Source organism: Panulirus ornatus, chromosome 20, assembly GCF_036320965.1.
Source record: "Panulirus ornatus isolate Po-2019 chromosome 20, ASM3632096v1, whole genome shotgun sequence".
NCBI classification, from domain to species: Eukaryota; Metazoa; Arthropoda; class Malacostraca; order Decapoda; family Palinuridae; genus Panulirus; species Panulirus ornatus.
This window is the reverse complement of record NC_092243.1, coordinates 58,162,614-58,182,022: the sequence shown is the minus strand read 5'-3', so window position 1 is coordinate 58,182,022 and position 19,409 is coordinate 58,162,614. Positions and strand designations below refer to the sequence as shown.

The window sequence follows — 19,409 nt, the reverse complement described above, 5'->3', positions numbered from 1 at the left end:
TGTCAGTGGATTGAATCAAGGCATGTGAAGCGTCTGGGGTAAACCATGGAAAGCTGTGTAGGTATGTATATTTGCGTGTGTGGACGTATGTATATACATGTGTATGGGGGTGGGTTGGGCCATTTCTTTCGTCTGTTTCCTTGCGCTACCTCGCAAACACGGGAGACAGCGACAAAGAAAAAAAAAGAATATATATATATATATATATATATATATATATATATATATATATATATATATATATATATATTAGGGAAAATGATTTGGTAAACAGAGAAGAGGTAGTGAAAGCTTTGCGGAAGATGAAAGCCGGCAAGGCAGCAGGTTTGGATGGTATTGCAGTGGAATTTATTAAAAAAGGGGGTGACTGTATTGTTGACTGGTTGGTAAGGTTATTTAATGTATGTATGACTCATGGTGAGGTGCCTGAGGATTGGCGGAATGCTTGCATAGTGCCATTGTACAAAGGCAAAGGGGATAAGAGTGAGTGCTCAAATTACAGAGGTATAAGTTTGTTGAGTATTCCTGGTAAATTATATGGGAGGGTATTGATTGAGAGGGTGAAGGCATGTACAGAGCATCAGATTGGGGAAGAGCAGTGTGGTTTCAGAAGTGGTAGAGGATGTGTGGATCAGGTGTTTGCTTTGAAGAATGTATGTGAGAAATACTTAGAAAAGCAAATGGATTTGTATGTAGCATTTATGGATCTGGAGAAGGCATATGATAGAGTTGATAGAGATGCTTTGTGGAAGGTATTAAGAATATATGGTGTGGGAGGCAAGTTGTTAGAAGCAGTGAAAAGTTTTTATCGAGGATGTAAGGCATGTGTACGTGTAGGAAGAGAGGAAAGTGATTGGTTCTCAGTGAATGTAGGTTTGCGGCAGGGGTGTGTGATGTCTCCATGGTTGTTTAATTTGTTTATGGATGGGGTTCTTAGGGAGGTAAATGCAAGAGTTTTGGAAAGAGGGGCAAGTATGAAGTCTGTTGGGGATGAGAGAGCTTGGGAAGTGAGTCAGTTGTTGTTCGCTGATGATGCAGCGCTGGTGGCTGATTCATGTGAGAAACTGCAGAAGCTGGTGACTGAGTTTGGTAAAGTGTGTGGAAGAAGAAAGTTAAGAGTAAATGTGAATAAGAGCAAGGTTATTAGGTACAGTAGGGTTGAGGTTCAAGTCAATTGGGAGGTGAGTTTGAATGGAGAAAAATTGGAGGAAGTGAAGTGTTTTAGATATCTGGGAGTGGATCTGGCAGCAGATGGAACCATGGAAGCGGAAGTGGATCATAGGGTGGGGGAGGGGGCGAAAATTCTGGGGGCCTTGAAGAATGTGTGGAAGTCGAGAACATTATCTCGGAAAGCAAAAATGGGTATGTTTGAAGGAATAGTGGTTCCAACAATGTTGTATGGTTGCGAGGCGTGGGCTATGGATAGAGTTGTGCGCAGGAGGATGGATGTGCTGGAAATGAGATGTTTGAGGACAATGTGTGGTGTGAGGTAGTTTGATCGAGTGAGTAACGTAAGGGTAAGAGAGATGTGTGGAAATAAAAAGAGTGTGGTTGAGAGAGCAGAAGAGGATGTTTTGAAGTGGTTTGGGCACATGGAGAGAATGAGTGAGGAAAGATTGACCAAGAGGATATATGTGTCGGAGGTGGAGGGAACGAGAAGAGGGAGACCAAATTGGAGGTGGAAAGATGGAGTGAAAAAGATTTTGTGTGATCGGGGCCTGAACATGCAGGAGGGTGAAAGGAGGGCAAGGAATAGAGTGAATTGGAGCGATGTGGTATACCGGGGTTGACGTGCTGTCAGTGGATTGAATCAAGGCATGTGAAGCGTCTGGGGTAAACCATGGAAAGCTGTGTAGGTATGTATATTTGAGTGTGTGGACGTATGTATATACATGTGTATGGGGGGGGGGTTGGGCCATTTCTTTCGTCTGTTTCCTTGCGCTACCTCGCAAACGCGGGAGACAGCGACAAAGTATAATAATAATAATAAAAAATATACATCTTGCCCTAGGAGTACCTGCTATGCTTTTGAGGTTCTGAGGATTCTGCAATGGTCAAGACTGTAGATCTTACAGTGTTATGATGTTATGCTTGCATTTATGTGCAGGGCAACTGAGTAGTAAGTGCATGGTGTCTTCTTTATGATAGTTGCATCATGGGCTTGAATTGTTTTGGGATGTGTTGAAATGGTGTTTCTAGTATTATAAAGATAGGTGATATGCAGAACGAAAGTGGGAGAACATGACTTTCATTTGTCTGGGGAGTGTGGTTTCTGGTGGGTATATGTCTGGTGGAGAAGAATTTAAGACTGAGTTGGGAGACTGGTTGTTTAGTGCTTGTCAGGTTATTTTAGTGTGTATGTGTTTTTTGATTGTCATACATCAAACACATTGTATATAAACATTAACATAAAAGCCTATAAAGCTAATTCCTGATGTTTGGTTATTCTGAAAGATTTCACATCTGATTAACTATCATTTATAGAAACATACAGAAATAAGGTGATAAGACCAAATGTGCATACTGATTAACATTATATTAGGTATTAAATAAGGTTGCTATATTAAGATGAAAAATGAAGAAATCTAAATTTTTTAAGAGGTGGAAGTATGGTTAAAGCATGCTGGAACATAAAATATAATTTCTAAAGGTTGTTAGATGTCATTCACCTTTTACATTTGTGGAAGAAAGAATTAAGTGAAAGACAGACCAGATTGTTAATCTCTTGAGTACATTGGTATGACCCTTGGGTAAAATGGTCTGGCCTTTGACTGCCTTATAATGGCCAAAGATCACACCATCATACTCAAGGATAGGACCGTTGAACTCAAGGGATTAATATTTAAAAGGAAAAACGTTTTACTCTTTCAGGCTCTGAAAGTCATAATGACAAAGCACCCAAGTTGCTTTAAACTAGAAGGAAACCTAAAAGCTAAGAATGACCAGGCATGTGGGGGTGAAGCAGTCATACTTTATGATGGGTCAGTACGGGGTCTTTGTCCCCTTGCACCTAACAATGTCAACACCATGGCTGCAGCTGCAATGGCTGCACACAACCTTGGCTTTGATGGTGTTCAAGGCAGCCTGATTGCAGACCCACAGTAAGTCTCAATCTACAGTTTGTTTCTTCTTTTCCATCTCACATTACTTTTCTGTCATTATATCCATATACAGGGGCTCCCTGACATACAGTTGTTCGACTTAAGATTTTTCATCTTTACGATGGTACGATATTCAACACTTTATTATAAAATAGGCTTTGTGTTAGATGATTTTGTCTAGATGTAGGCTGATGTAAATGTTCCGAGAACATCTAAGGGAGGCTAGGCCAAGCTATGATGTTTGGTAGGTTAAGTGTACAGTATTAAATGCATTGTGGACATGATATTTTTAACTTACCATGGGTAAATTGAGGAGCTTCTGTATTAAATTACAGTTAGCCCTCATTAGTATAGTCTTCATTAATCCTTATTTACCTGTTACCCTAGAATTCAGACCGTATAATTCAATAATTATTGTAAAAATCTGTTTGTGCATATGGAATACACTGACATCCTAGAATATTGGCCTGCAAAATAATGGAGGGCTTCAAGAAGAAATCATGAAATTAGTCACCAAAAACCTTGCATTACCTATGTATGCCAGGTCTTATCACCCACTTTTGTGGTAATGGTACATTTGTACGATGACAAAATTTTTCTTTCTTGGAATTTTTTTCTGGAATTCATCTTAAAAAAAAAACTACTTTTTCATCTAAGACAGTGTCTGATGTGCATCAAGATACATTTCTTGGAAATATATCCACTCAGGCTATATTTAGCCTCATATCTGGGAAGCAGAGAGTGGCCTATGCTCACCATTTGTGGTTAACTTGAGGGTTTTCATAGCTAATGCTCCTCTGAATAGGGTCTGCATTTTGTCAATCAGCAGCTACCACCAGCAAACTCCACCCAACCCACCTCCCATAAGTAACTATAAACCTTACACATTTTGCAGATTGCAGGTGCCAACTTAAGGCAGTCATGAAGGGTAAGAGAACAAGGTTTTTGAAAAGGGAGGAAAAAGTCGGAAAGGTTGAAAACTGGAAAAATCATACATGGGATATTGCCGTAGAGAGAAGAGGTTTTCTTTTATATATCTTCCAGTCATTTGCACTATTTCCCTGCAAAAATTGTCCAAATGCCTCTCTCTTCTCTTACACTAATAACCTTACTTCTTCATCCCACCACTAACTACCCTTTCTAATCTGCCCACCTCCCTCGCTTCTCATGCCACAAACATCTTTTACGCAAGCCATCATTGCTTCCCTAAATACATCCCATTCCTCCCCCATTCCCCATACGTCCTTTGCTCTCATCTTTTTCCTTTCTGCATCAGTCTCTCCTGGTACTTCCCCACACAAGTCTCCTTCCCAAGCTCACTTACTCTCACCCCAATATTTTCTCTTCTTTTCTGAAAACCTCTACAAATCTTCACCTTCGCCAAGATAATGATCAGACATCCCTCCATTGCACCTCTCAGCACAATAACATCCATAAGTCTCTCCTTCACGCGCCTATCAATTAACATGTAATCCAATAATGCTCTTTGGCCATCTCTCCTACTTACATGCATATACTTATGTATATCTCTTTTTCTTAAACCAGGTATTCCCAATCACCAGTCCTTTTTCAGCACAGAAATCCACAGGCTCTTCACCATTTCCATTTACAACACTAAACACCCCATGTACACCAATTATTCCTTCAATTGCCACATTATTCACCTTTGCATTCAAATCACCCATCACTATAAACCAGTCTTGTACATCAAAACTGCTGACACACTCACTCAGCTGCTCCCAAAACACTTGCCTCTCATGATCTTCCTTCTCATGCCCAGGTGCATAGGCCCTAATAATCACCCATCTCTTTCCATCCACTTTCAGTTTTACCAATATCAATCTAGAGTTTACTTTCTTACACTCTATCACATACTTCCACAACTCCTGTTTCAGGAGTAGTGCTACTCCTTCCATTGCTCTTGTCCTCTCACCAACCCCTGACTTTACTCCCAAAACATTCCCAAACCACCCTTCCCCTTTACCCTAGAGCTTCATTTCACTCAGAGCCAAAACATCCAGTTATATATATATATATTTTTTTTTTTGCTTTGTCGCTGTCTCCCACGTTTGCGAGGTAGCGCAAGGAAACAGACAAAAGAAATGGCCCAACCCACCCCCATACACATGTATATACATACACGTCCACACACGCAAATATACATACCTACACAGCTTTCCATGGTTTACCCCAGACGCTTCACATGCCCTGATTCAATCCACTGACAGCACGTCAACCCCGGTATACCACATCGATCCAATTCACTCTATTCCTTGCCCTCCTTTCGCCCTCCTGCATGTTCAGGCCCCGATCACACAAAATCTTTTTCACTCCATCTTTCCACCTCCAATTTGGTCTCCCACTTCTCGTTCCCTCCACCTCCAACACATATATCCTCTTGGTCAATCTTTCCTCACTCATTCTCTCCATGTGCCCAAACCATTTCAAAACACCCTCTTCTGCTCTCTCAACCACGCTCTTTTTATTTCCACACATATCTCTTACCCTTATGTTACTTACTCGATCAAACCACCTCACACCACACATTGTCCTCAAACATCTCATTTCCAGCACATCCATCCTCCTGCGCACAACTCTATCCATAGCCCACGCCTCGCAACCATACAACATTGTTGGAACCACTATTCCTTCAAACATACCCATTTTTGCTTTCCAAGATAATGTTCTCGACTTCCACACATTCTTCAAGGCTCTCAGGATTTTCGCCCCCTCCCCCACCCTATGATCCACTTCCGCTTCCATGGTTCCATCCGCTGACAGATCCACTCCCAGATATCTAAAACACTTTACTTCCTCCAGTTTTGCTCCATTCAAACTTACCTCCCAATTGACTTGACCCTCAACCCTACTGTACCTAATAACCTTGCTCTTATTCACATTTACTCTTAACTTTCTTCCTTCACACACTTTACCAAACTCAGTCACCAGCTTCTGCAGTTTCTCACATGAATCAGCCACCAGTGCCGTATCATCAGCGAACAACTGACTCACTTCCCAAGCTCTCTCATCCCCAACAGACTTCATACTTGCCCCTCTTTCCAAAACTCTTGCATTTACCTCCCTAACAACCCCATCCATAAACAAATTAAACAACCATGGAGACATCACACACCCCTGCCACAAACCTACATTCACTGAGAACCAATCACTTTCCTCTCTTCCTACACATACACATGCCTTACATCCTCGATAAAAACTTTTCACTGCTTCTAACAACTTGCCTCCCACACCATATATTCTTAATACCTTCCACAGAGCATCTCTATCATATGCCTTCTCCAGATCCATAAATGCTACATACAAATCCATTTGCTTTTCTAAGTATTTCTCACATACATTCTTCAAAGCAAACACCTGATCCACACATCCTCTACCACTTCTGAAACCACACTGCTCTTCCCAATCTGATGCTCTGTACATGCTTTCACCCTCTCAATCAATACCCTCCCATATAATTTACCAGGAATACTCAACAAACTTATACCTCTGTAATTTGAGCACTCACTCTTATCCCCTTTGTCTTTGTACAATGGCACTATGCAAGCATTCCGCCAATCCTCAGGCACCTCACCATGAGTCATACATACATTAAATAACCTTACCAACCAGTCAGTAATACAGTCACCCCCTTTTTTAATAAATTCCACTGCAATACCATCCAAACCTGCTGCCTTGCCGGCTTTCATCATCCGCAAAGCTTTTACTACCTCTTCTCTGTTTACCAAATCATTTTCCCTAACCCTCTCACTTTGCACACCACCTCGACCAAAACACCCTATATCTGCCACTCTATCATCAAACACATTCAACAAACCTTCAAAATACTCACTCCATCTCCTTCTCACATCACCACTACTTGTTATCATCTCCCCATTTGCGCCCTTCACTGAAGTTCCCATTTGCTCCCTTGTCTCACGCACTTTATTTACCTCCTTCCAGAACATCTTTTTATTCTCCCTAAAATTTAATGATACTCTCTCACCCCAACTCTCATTTGCCCTCTTTTTCTCCTCTTGCACCTTTCTCTTGACCTCCTGTCTCTTTCTTTTATACATCTCCCACTCAATTGCATTTTTTCCTTGCAAAAATCGTCCAAATGCCTCTCTCTTCTCTTTCACTAATAATCTTACTTCTTCATCCCACCTCTCACTACCCTTTCTAATCAACCCACCTCCCACTCTTCTCATGCCACAAGCATCTTTTGCGCAATCCATCACTGATTCCCTAAATACATCCCATTCCTCCCCCACTCCCCTTACTTCCATTGTTCTCACCTTTTTCCATTCTGTACTCAGTCTCTCCTAGTACTTCCTCACACAAGTCTCCTTCCCAAGCTCACTTACTCTCACCACCCTCTCCACCCCAACATTCCCACGCATTCCTCACGTGTCATAGAAGGCGACTAGAGGGGACGGGAGCGGGGGGCCGGAAATCCTCCCCTCGTATTTTTTAACTTTCTAAAATGGGAAACAGAAGAAGGAGTCACACGGGGAGTGCTCATCCTCCTCGAAGGCTCAGACTGGGGTGTCTAAATGTGTGTGGATGTAACCAAGATGTGAAAAAAGGAGAGATAGGTAGTATGTTTGAGGAAAGGAACCTGGAGGTTTTGGCTCTGAGTGAAATGAAGCTCAAGGATAAAGGGGAAGAGTGGTTTGGGAATGTCTTAGGAGTAAAGTCAGGGGTTAGTGAGAGGACGAGAGCAAGGGAAGGAGTAGCAGTACTCCTGAAACAGGAGTTGTGGGAGTATGTGATAGAATGTAAGAAGGTAAATTCTCGATTAATATGGGTAAAACTGAAAGTTGATGGAGAGAGATGGGTAATTATTGGTGCATATGCACCTGGGCATGAGAAGAAAGATCATGAGAGGAAGTGTTTTGGGAGCAGCTGAATGAGTGTGTTAGTGGTTTTGATGCACGAGACCAGGTTATAGTGATGGGTGATTTGTATGCAAAGGTGAGAAATGTGGCAGTTGAGGGAATAATTGGTATACATGGGGTGTTCAGTGTTGTAAATGGAAATGGTGAAGAGCTTGTAGATTTATGTGCTGAAAAAGGACTGGTAATTGGGAATACCTGGTTTAAAAAGCGAGATATACATAAGTATACGTATGTAAGTAGGAGAGATGGCCAGAGAGCGTTATTGGATTACGTGTTAATTGACAGGCGCGCGAAAGAGAGACTTTTGGATGTTAATGTGCTGAGAGGTGCAACTGGAGGGATGTCTGATCATTATCTTGTGGAGGCTAAGATGAAGATTTGTATGGGTTTTCAGAAAAGAAGAGTGAATGTTGGGGTGAAGAGGGTGGTGAGAGTAAGTGAGCTTGGGAAGGAGACTTGTGTGAGGAAGTACCAGGAGAGACTGAGTACAGAATGGAAAAAGGTGAGAACAATGGAAGTAAGGGGAGTGGGGGAGGAATGGGATGTATTTAGGGAATCAGTGATGGATTGCGCAAAAGATGCTTGTGACATGAGAAGAGTGGGAGGTGGGTTGATTAGAAAGGGTAGTGAGTGGTGGGATGAAGAAGTAAGATTATTAGTGAAAGAGAAGAGAGAGGCATTTGGACGATTTTTGCAAGGAAAAAATGCAATTGAGTGGGAGATGTATAAAAGAAAGAGACAGGAGGTCAAGAGAAAGGTGCAAGAGGTGAAAAAGAGGGCAAATGAGAGTTGGGGTGAGAGAGTATCATTAAATTTTAGGGAGAATAAAAAGATGTTCTGGAAGGAGGTAAATAAAGTACGTAAGACAAGGGAGCAAATGGGAACTTCAGTGAAGGGCGCAAATGGGGAGGTGATAACAAGTAGTGGTGATGTGAGAAGGAGATGGAGTGAGTATTTTGAAGGTTTGTTGAATGTGTTTGATGATAGAGTGGCAGATATAGGGTGTTTTGGTCGAGGTGGTGTGCAAAGTGAGAGGGTTAGGGAAAATGATTTGGTAAACAGAGAAGAGGTAGTAAAAGCTTTGCGGAAGATGAAAGCCGGCAAGGCAGCAGGTTTGGATGGTATTGCAGTGGAATTTATCAAAAAAGGGGATGACTGTATTATTGACTGGTTGGTAAGGTTATTCAATGTAGGTATGACTCATGGTGAGGTGCCTGAGGATTGGTGGAATGCGTGCATAGTGCCATTGTACAAAGGCAAAGGGGATAAGAGTGAGTGCTCAAATTACAGAGGTATAAGCTTGTTGAGTATTCCTGGTAAATTATATGGGAGGGTATTGATTGAGAGGGTGAAGGCATGTACAGAGCATCAGATTGGGGAAGAGCAGTGTGGTTTCAGAAGTGGTAGAGGATGTGTGGATCAGGTGTTTGCTTTGAAGAATGTATGTGAGAAATACTTAGAAAAGCAAATGGATTTGTATGTAGCATTTATGGATCTGGAGAAGGCATATGATAGAGTTGATAGAGATGCTCTGTGGAAGGTATTAAGAATATATGGTGTGGGAGGCAAGTTGCTAGAAGCAGTGAAAAGTTTTTATCGAGGATGTAAGGCATGTGTACGTGTAGGAAGAGAGGAAAGTGATTGGTTCTCAGTGAATGTAGGTTTGCGGCAGGAGTGTGTGATGTCTCCATGGTTGTTTAATTTGTTTATGGATGGGGTTGTTAGGGAGGTAAATGCAAGAGTTTTGGAAAGAGGGGCAAGTATGAAGTCTGTTGTGGATGAGAGAGCTTGGGAATTGAGTCAGTTGTTGTTCGCTGATGATACAGCGCTGGTGGATGATTCATGTGAGAAACTGCAGAAGCTGGTGACTGAGTTTGGTAAAGTGTGTGAAAGAAGAAAGTTAATAGTAAATGTGAAAAAGGGCAAGGTTATTAGGTACAGTCGGGTTGAGGGTCAAGTCAATTGGGAGGTAAGTTTGAATGGAGAAAAACTGGAGGAAGTAAAGTGTTTTAGATATCTGGGAGAGAATCTAGCAGCGGATGGAACCATGGAAGCAGAAGTGAATCATAGGGTGGGGGAGGGGGCAAAAATCCTGGGAGCCTTGAAGAATGTGTGGAAGTCGAGAACATTATCTCGGAAAGCAAAAATGGGTATGTTTGAAGGAATAGTGGTTCCAACAATGTTGTCTGGCTGCGAGGCGTGGGCTATGGATAGAGTTGTGCGCAGGAGGGTGGATGTACTGGAAATGAGATGTTTGAGGACAATGTGTGGTGTGAGGTGGTTTGATCGAGTAAGTAATGTAAGGGTAAGAGAGATGTGTGGAAATAAAAAGAGCGTGGTTGAGAGAGCAGAAGAGGGTGTTTTGAAATGGTTTGGGCACATGGAGAGAATGAGTGAGGAAAGATTGACCAAGAGGATATATGTGTTGGAGGTGGAGGGAACGAGGAGAAGTGGGAGACCAAATTGGAGGTGGAAAGATGGAGTGAAAAAGATTTTGTGTGATCGGGGCCTGAACATGCAGGAGGATGATAGGAGGGCAAGGAATAGAGTGAATTGGATCGATGTGGTATACCGGGGTTGACGTGCTGTCAGTGGATTGAATCAGGGCATGTGAAGCGTCTGGGGTAAACCATGGAAAGTTGCGTGGGGCCTGGATGTGGAAAGGGAGCTGTGGTTTCGGGCATTATTGAGTGGCAGCTAGAGACGGAGTGTGAACGAATGGGGCCTTTGTTGTCTTTTCCTAGTGCTACCTCGCACACATGAGGGGGGAGGGGGAAGGTATTCCATGTGTAGCGAGGTGGCGATGGGAGTGAATGGGGGCAGACAGTGTGAATTGTGTGCATGGGTATATATGTATGTGTCTGTGTATGTATATATATGTGTACATTGAGATGTATAGGTATGTATATTTGCGTGTGTGGACGTGTGTGTGTATACATTGCGCATGGGGGTGGGTTGGGCCATTTCTTTCGTCTGTTTCCTTGCGCAACCTCGCAAACACAGGAGACAGCGACAAAGCAAAATAAAAAAAATAAAAAAATGTATATGTTTACGTTGAAATGTATAGGTATGTATGTGTGCGTGTGTGGACGTGTATGTATATACATGTGTGTGTGGGTGGGTTGGGCCATTCTTTTGTCTGTTTCCTTGCGCTACCTTACTAACGCGACAAAATATAAGAAATAAATAAACATATATATATATATATGGACACATGTACATATACATATTTTTCTTTCTTTCTTTTTCTTTCAAACTATTCGCCATTTCCCGCGTTAGCGAGGTAGCGTTAAGAACAGAGAACTGGGCCTTTGAGGGAATATCCTCACCTGGCCCCCTTCTCTGTTCCTTCTTTTGGAGAAGATGCCTAAATAAGCATTGATGACTGTGTTCATAGCATGAAGGAAAATTATTGATAATAATTCTTTGTTTATCCTTAAAGGTTGACAGATTGGCACAGAGTGGAGATTGAGGTGACAGGCCCAGAGATTGCTGGAAAACATTTTAGTGTGAAAACTCTCCGTAATAACCCTGCCAATCCAGGAGCTGTGACAGGTTCAGCTACATATGCCTCATTCCTCTCTTCTGTGGTTCGAGCTGGAGGTCGTGGATCAGGAGTGCATTTATGTTAGTGTCCTTCAAAAGCATGTGCAGTGTACACAGTGCTATACATAAATTGCTCTGATTCATGAATTTGATATAATCAGCAATATAATGTTTATGTAAAAATTCTTTTTCTTTTGTGTTTGTATTTACCTTACAGTTTCCCACATTTGAAATGTGAGATTCATGCAGGAACTATTATGTCCAGGATCTGTGAAGAAATGTTTGGTTGAGGAATTTTCTTATCCAGCTAAGTAAAAGGAAAGGAGGTAGGAATGCACCCCCTTTTTAGGGGGGAGATTGGCTATTTTCATTTAGGTGGAGCCTTAAGCCCTAGTAAAGTCCTTTGTGAGTTTTTTTTTCAAGGATATTATTTCTTGTCTAAATCTGCAAATATATGAAACTTGCACATACAAGTGTGTGGGATCATATGAAGAACACATGTGTGCATGTGTATTAGCGGGAATATACTTTGCAAGCATACATGTATGTCTGTGGAAGTGCCACTGACTGATCCTCAAGAGATTTTATCAGAAATACGTACTGGGAAATTTAGTTAATGGCACATCCAAATAATCATCCGCTTGAGCTTTGCCAGCATCTGCCATGTGGCACTTCAGTTTAATCACATTGAGCATTTCATGACGTATATATGCACACTCTTCTGTATAGATTTTCAGTGCATTTTGTTAACTTCTTGTTAATGTTTCAAACCTGGGTATAAATATCTATGTGAAAACATTGGAACCACTGAAGAATAAAATTGACAACATATGAAAATAAATATGTGATGTCATTTTCATATCACAATTTCGAGGTTACATGCATGAAGGAGTAATGAATTAGATACAGGAAGCTCATAAATCTGGGGTGGCTTATCCTCCACTTTTCTGTTAATTATAGAGCTGAAACAAAAGCCTTCCATATCATTAATTCTCCTCGTCAACTCTCTTTAACCATTGCTTCCATTGCCACTTTCTCTCTTTTCTATAGGCATTGTTGTAGGTATTGTTCTCATGAAATGTCTGTGTGTCATCACTCTCTGGGTTTGGACCTGTGGCATCCATTTGACAGCTACTTCCCACAGTTTCTGTGTGGAAATTGGCCACTTGAATGGCTAAGCTATGGAATTCTCTTCCTCCTGTTGTCTTTCCCTCCTCATATAACCTTTCTTCCTTTAAGAGTCAGGTCTAAAAACACTTGCAGAACCCTGATAAATTTCTTTGTTCTATCCCTTTAACCCTTCTCTTTCATCTGAGATGGCCTCAGATGAGGCAAGTTATCTGCTCATACCATGTTGGTCACTTAAAAAAAGTACCAAAGACCCTAATTTCAAAAGAACTTTTGGCTTCTTATTCTTTTTTCACTTGGGATCAATCAGGGGCATAGTTTTCCAAGCATTATTCAAATATTCCTCAGTTCATGTTGAAAGAGACACACTGAAATCTTCACAACCGGAGAACTTCATAATCATTTACTCTGCAGACTATGTTCACTCACTGGGTGATATGTACATCATACATCCTTCTGCCCCAACAAATAAAGTGCTGCCATTACATATCAGTGACTATTTTCTTGAAATCAACACTTGAAATATCCCTAATCCTTAACATTGTACCTACAAAACCAGTTAATCTTTTTCTTGGTGTACATCTTGTATCTTGTATCTTTTTTACGATTTTCTCAAACTAGTGTACTTATGTTTCTGACATCATCCTAACTCTAGTTATTCACTTATTTCCTGTCATTCTATACATATCACTCATCTCTATTGCAGTAATTTTTATGTATCTGTACTGTAGGAAAGTAAGGTGCTACATCCACAATTAAGTTGAAACAATTAATACTTTGTGTAAACTCCCTGCATACTTCACAGCAAACTTCTACTCATTCAAAAAGACTCTTAGACCACCTCCAAGTCTTTCTATGGTTTCATTTTAGTACTTCTAAACATGGTTTTTTTTATCAAGTGTCTTGCTTCATATCTTTCTATGATCTCTAGCTGCTCTTTCTTTGCATCTTTCAAAAATATGTTTACACTCAGTATTTATATATTACTTTTGAAACTTAAATGTTGTGGCATGAGAAAGGTGGGAGGTGGGCAGATGAGAGAGGGTAGTAAGTGATGGGATGAAGAAAAAAGATTGTTAGTGAAACAGAAGAGAGAGGCATTTGGACAATTTTTGCAGTGAAGTTGTGCAAATGACTGGTACATTCTAAAAGAATGCGGCAGTAGGTCAAGAGAAAGGTGAAAGAAGTGAAAAAGAGGTCAAATGAGAGTTGGGGTGAGACAGTATCATCAAATTTTAGGGAGAATAAAAAGATGTTTTGGAAGAAGGTAAATAAAGTGCATAAGACAAGAGAACAAATGAGAACATCTGTGAAGTGGGCTGTATAAGCAGGAATATACAGTGCAAGCATAGCTGTAAGTCTGTGGAAGTGCCACTGACTGACCCACTAGAGATTTTATCAGAAATATATACTGGGACATTTGGTTAGAAGGATATGGAGTATTATGAAGGTTTGTGGAATGTGTTTGATGATAGAGTGGCAGATGTAGGATGTTTTGGTTGGGGTGGTGTGCAAAGTGAGAGGGTCAGGGAGAGTGGTTTGGTAAACAGAGAAGAGGTAGTGAAAGCTTACGGAATATGAAGGCTGGCAAGGTGGTGGGTTTGGATGGTGTTGCAGTGGAATTTATTAAAAAGGGGGTGGTGGTATAGTTGATTGGTTGGTGAGGATATTCAGTGTATGTATGCATTATGAAGCGCTTGAGGATTGGCAGAATGCTTGCATAGTGCCATTGTACAAAGGTAAAGGGTCTAAAGGTGAGTGTTCAAATTACATATATATATATATATATATATATATATATATATATATATATATATATATTTTTTTTTTTTTTTTTTTTAAACTATTCGCCATTTCCCGCGGTAGCGAGGTAGCATTAGGAACAGAGGACTGGGCCTTTTTTGGAATATCCTCACCTGGCCCCCTCTGTTCCTTCTTTTGGAAAATTTAAAAAAAAAGAGAGGGGAGGATTTCCAGCCCCCCGCTCCCTCCCCTTTTAGTCGCCTTCTACGACACGCAGGGAAAACGTGGGAAGTATTCTGGAAGGAGGTAAATAAAGTGCGTAAGACAAGGGAGCAAATGGGAACTTCAGTGAAGGGCGCAAATGGGGAGGTGATAACAAGTAGTGGTGATGTGAGAAGGAGATGGAGTGAGTATTTTGAAGGTTTGTTGAATGTGTTTGATGATAGAGTGGCAGATATAGGGTGTTTTGGTCGAGGTGGTGTGCAAAGTGCGAGGGTTAGGGAAAATGATTTGGTAAACAGAGAAGAGGTAGTAAAAGCTTTGCGGAAGATGAAAGCCGGCAAGGCAGCAGGTTTGGATGGTATTGCAGTGGAATTTATTAAAAAAGGGGGTGACTGTATTGTTGACTGGTTGGTAAGGTTATTTAATGTATGTATGACTCATGGTGAGGTGCCTGAGGATTGGCGGAATGCGTGCATAGTGCCATTGTACAAAGGCAAAGGGGATAAGAGTGAGTGCTCAAATTACAGAGGTATAAGTTTGTTGAGTATTCCTGGCAAATTGTATGGGAGGGTATTGATTGAGAGGGTGAAGGCATGTACAGAGCATCAGATTGGGGAAGAGCAGTGTGGTTTCAGAAGTGGTAGAGGATGTGTGGATCAGGTGTTTGCTTTGAAGAATGTATGTGAGAAATACTTAGAAAAGCAAATGGATTTGTATGTAGCATTTATGGATCTGGAGAAGGCATATGATAGAGTTGATAGAGATGCTCTGTGGAAGGTATTAAGAATATATGGTGTGAGAGGCAAGTTGTTAGAAGCAGTGAAAAGTTTTTATCGAGGATGTAAGGCATGTGTACGTGTAGGAAGAGAGGAAAGTGATTGGTTCTCAGTGAATGTAGGTTTGCGGCAGGGGTGTGTGATGTCTCCATGGTTGTTTAATTTGTTTATGGATGGGTTGTTAGGGAGGTGAATGCAAGAGTTTTGGAAAGAGGGGCAAGGATGAAGTCTGTTGGGGATGAGAGAGCTTGGGAAGTGAGTCAGTTGTTGTTCGCTGATGATACAGCGCTGGTGGCTGATTCATGTGAGAAACTGCAGAAGCTGGTGACTGAGTTTAGTAAAGTGTGTGAAAGAAGAAAGTTAAGAGTAAATGTGAATAAGAGCAAGGTTATTAGGTACAGTAGGGTTGAGGGTCAAGTCAATTGGGAGGTGAGTTTGAATGGAGAAAAACTGGAGGAAGTGAAGTGTTTTAGATATCTGGGAGTGGATCTGGCAGCGGATGGAACCATGGAAGCGGAAGTGGATCATAGGGTGGGGGAGGGGGCGAAAATTCTGGGAGCCTTGAAGAATGTGTGGAAGTCGAGAACATTATCTCGGAAAGCAAAAATGGGTATGTTTGAAGGAATAGTGGTTCCAACAATGTTGTATGGTTGCGAGGCGTGGACTATGGATAGAGTTGTGCGCAGGAGGATGGATGTGCTGGAAATGAGATGTTTGAGGACAATGTGTGGTGTGAGGTGGTTTGATCGAGTAAGTAACGTAAGGGTAAGAGAGATGTGTGGAAATAAAAAGAGCGTGGTTGAGAGAGCAGAAGAGGGTGTTTTGAAATGGTTTGGTCACATGGAGAGAATGAGTGAGGAAAGATTGACCAAGAGGATATATGTGTCGGAGGTGGAGGGAACGAGGAGAAGAGGGAGACCAAATTGGAGGTGGAAAGATGGAGTGAAAAAGATTTTGTGTGATCGGGGCCTGAACATGCAGGAGGGTGAAAGGAGGGCAAGGAATAGAGTGAATTGGAGCGATGTGGTATACCGGGGTTGACGTGCTGTCAGTGGATTGAATCAAGGCATGTGAAGCGTCTGGGGTAAACCATGGAAAGCTGTGTAGGTATGTATATTTGCGTGTGTGGACGTATGTATATACATGTGTATGGGGGTGGGTTGGGCCATTTCTTTCGTCTGTTTCCTTGCGCTACCTCGCAAACGCAGGAGACAGCGACAAAGCAAAAAAAAAAAAAAAATATATGTGTGTGTGGCGTTTATGTATATACATGTGTATGTGGATGGGTTGGGCCATTCCCACATATTCCCATGTGTTGCAGAAGGGGGCTGTAACACACACACACACACACACACACACACACACACACACACACACACACACACACACACACACACACCCCTTGTATTTCAGTTTCTAAAAAGGGAAACAGAAGGAGTCAAGCAGGGAGTACTCATTCTCCTTGAAGGCTCAGATTGGGGTGTCTGAATGTATGCAGACGTAAATAAGATGAGAAGAAAGGATAGACAGATATTATGTTTAAGGAAAGAACCTGAATGTTCTGGCTCTGAGTGAGACAAAGCTGAAGAGTAAAGGGGAACAGTGGTTTGGGAAAGTCTTGGGAGTAAAGTCGTAGGTTGGTGAGAATACAAGAACTATGGAACGAGTAGCACTACTGAAGCAGGAGTCGTGGGAATATGTGACACAGTGTAAAAAAGTAAATTCTAGATTGATGCAATTAAAACTGAGAGTGGATGGAGAGAAATGGGTGATTATTGAAGCCTATGCATCTGGTCACGAGAAGAAAGATCATGAGAGACAAGTGTTTTGGGAGCAGCTGAGTTAGTGTGTTAGCAGCTTTGACGCACGAGACTGGGTTATACTGATGGGTGATTTAAACGTGAAGGTGAGTAATGTGGCAGTTGAGGGTATAAATGGCGTACATGGGGTGTTCAGTGTTGTAAATGGAAACAATGAAGAGCTTGTGGCTTTGTGTGCTGAAAAAAAGACTGGTGATTGGCAACACTCGATTTAAAAAGAGAGATATACATAAGTATACACATGCGAGTAGGAGAGATGGTCAAAGGGCATTATTGGATTATGTGTTAATTGATAGGCGTGTAAAAGAAAGACTTTTGGATGTTAATGTGCTGAGAGGGACAGCTGAAGGGATGTCTGATCACTATTTTGTGGAGGTGAAAGTGAAGATTTGCGGAGGTTTTCAAAAAAAAAGAGAGAATATTGGGGAGAAGATAGTTATATGAGGGGCTGACTGTGTTGCTGACTGGTTGGCAAGGATATTCAGTGCATGTATGGACCATGATGAAGGGCCTGAGTATTGGTGAAATGAATGCATAGTGCTATTATACACTGGCAAAGGGGATAAAGGTGAATGTTCAAACTACAGAGGCATAAGTTTGTTGAGTATTCCTGGGAAAGTATATATAAGGGTATTGATTGAGAGGGTGAAGGCATGTACAGAGCATCAGATTGGGGAGGAGCAGTGTGGTTTCAGAAGTGGTAGAGGATGTGAGGATCAGGTATTTGCTTTGAAGACTGTACTTGAGAAATACTTAGAAAAACAGATGGATTTGTATATAATAGCATTTATGGATCTGTAGAAGTCATATAATAGAGCTGATTGAGATACTTTGTGGAAAGTATTAAGAGTATATGGTGTGGGAGGTAAGGTGCTAGAAGCAGTGAAAAGTTTTTACCAAGGATATAAGGCATGTGTATGTATGGGAAGAGAGGAGAGTGATTGGTTTTCAGGGAATGTTGGTGTGTAGCAGGGGTTTGTGATGTCCCCACGGTTGTTTGATTTGTTTGTGGATGGGTTGGTTAGGGAGGTTTATAAATGTAAGAATTTTGAAGAAAGGGGCAAGTATGCAGTATGTTGGGGATGTGAGGGCTTGGAAGTGAGTCAGCTGTTGTTCACCAATGATATAGCTCTAGTGGCTGATTCATGTCAGAAACTGCAGAAGTTAGTGACTGAGTTTGCAAAAGTGTGTGAAAGGAGAAAGTTGAGAGTAAATGTGAATAAGAGCAAGATTATTAGGTTCAGTAGAGTTGAAGGACAAGTTAATTGGGATGTAAGTTTGAATGGAGAAAAATTAGAGGAAGTGAAGTGTTTTAGATATCTGGGAGTGGACTTCGCAGTGGAAGGAATCATGGTAGTGGAAGTTAGTCACAGGGTGGGGGAGGGGGTATAGGTTCTGGGAGCGATGAAGAATGTGTGGAAGGTGAGAACATTATTTCGGAGAGCAAAAATTGGGTATGTTTGATGCTATATGGTTGTGAGGCATGGGCTATAGATAGGGTCGTAGGGAGGAGGATGGATGTGTTGGAAATGAAATGTTTGAGGATAATATGTGGTGTGAGGTGGTTTGATCGAGTAAGTAATGAAAAGGTAAGAGAGATGTGTGATAATAAAAAAAATATGGTTGAAAGAGCAGAAGAGGGTGTTTTGAAATGGTTTGGACATATGGAAAAAATGAGTGAGGAGAGATTTACAAAGAGGATATAATTGTCAAATGTGGAGGGAACAAGGAGAAGTGGGAGCCCAAACTGGAGATGGAAGGATAGAGTGAAAAAGATTTTGAGCAATCAGGGCCTGAACGTACAAGAGGGTGAGAGGCATGCAAGAAATAGAGTGAATTGGAATGATGTGGTATACCAGAGTCGATGTGCTGTCAACAGAATGAACCATGGCATGTGAAGCATCATGGCAAGGTCTGTGGGGCCGGAATGTGGATAAGGAGCTATGGTTTAGGTGCATTACACATGACAGCTAAGGGCCAAGTGTGAATGAATGTGGCCTTTTTTGTCTGTTTTCCTGGCACTACCTCACTGAAGCGGGAGTTACTAACAAAAGTTAAGTGACATGGTATAGATGGAGTTGTACTTCAACTGTCAGGAAAATGGCTGACTGGCCATGAACAATGAGAGGTGATTGATTGTCAGGCCTCAGAATTTATACAGTAAGCCCTTGATTT

The 19,409-nt window shown here is 41.5% G+C and overlaps 1 protein-coding gene across 1 annotated transcript in view; it reads left to right on the top strand.

Moving 5' to 3' along the window:
- The window catches only part of LOC139756038 (aspartate dehydrogenase domain-containing protein-like), a 45,933-nt gene extending 33,547 nt beyond the window's left edge, over window positions 1-12,386 (top strand). The window contains exons 5-6 of the mRNA XM_071674992.1: window positions 2,872-3,101; window positions 11,442-12,386. Of these exons, the coding sequence (XP_071531093.1) occupies window positions 2,872-3,101; window positions 11,442-11,631 (420 nt within the window). The 3' untranslated portion in view covers window positions 11,632-12,386. The remainder of the gene's footprint in view (window positions 1-2,871; window positions 3,102-11,441) is intronic.
- Window positions 12,387-19,409: the final 7,023 nt, after the last annotated feature.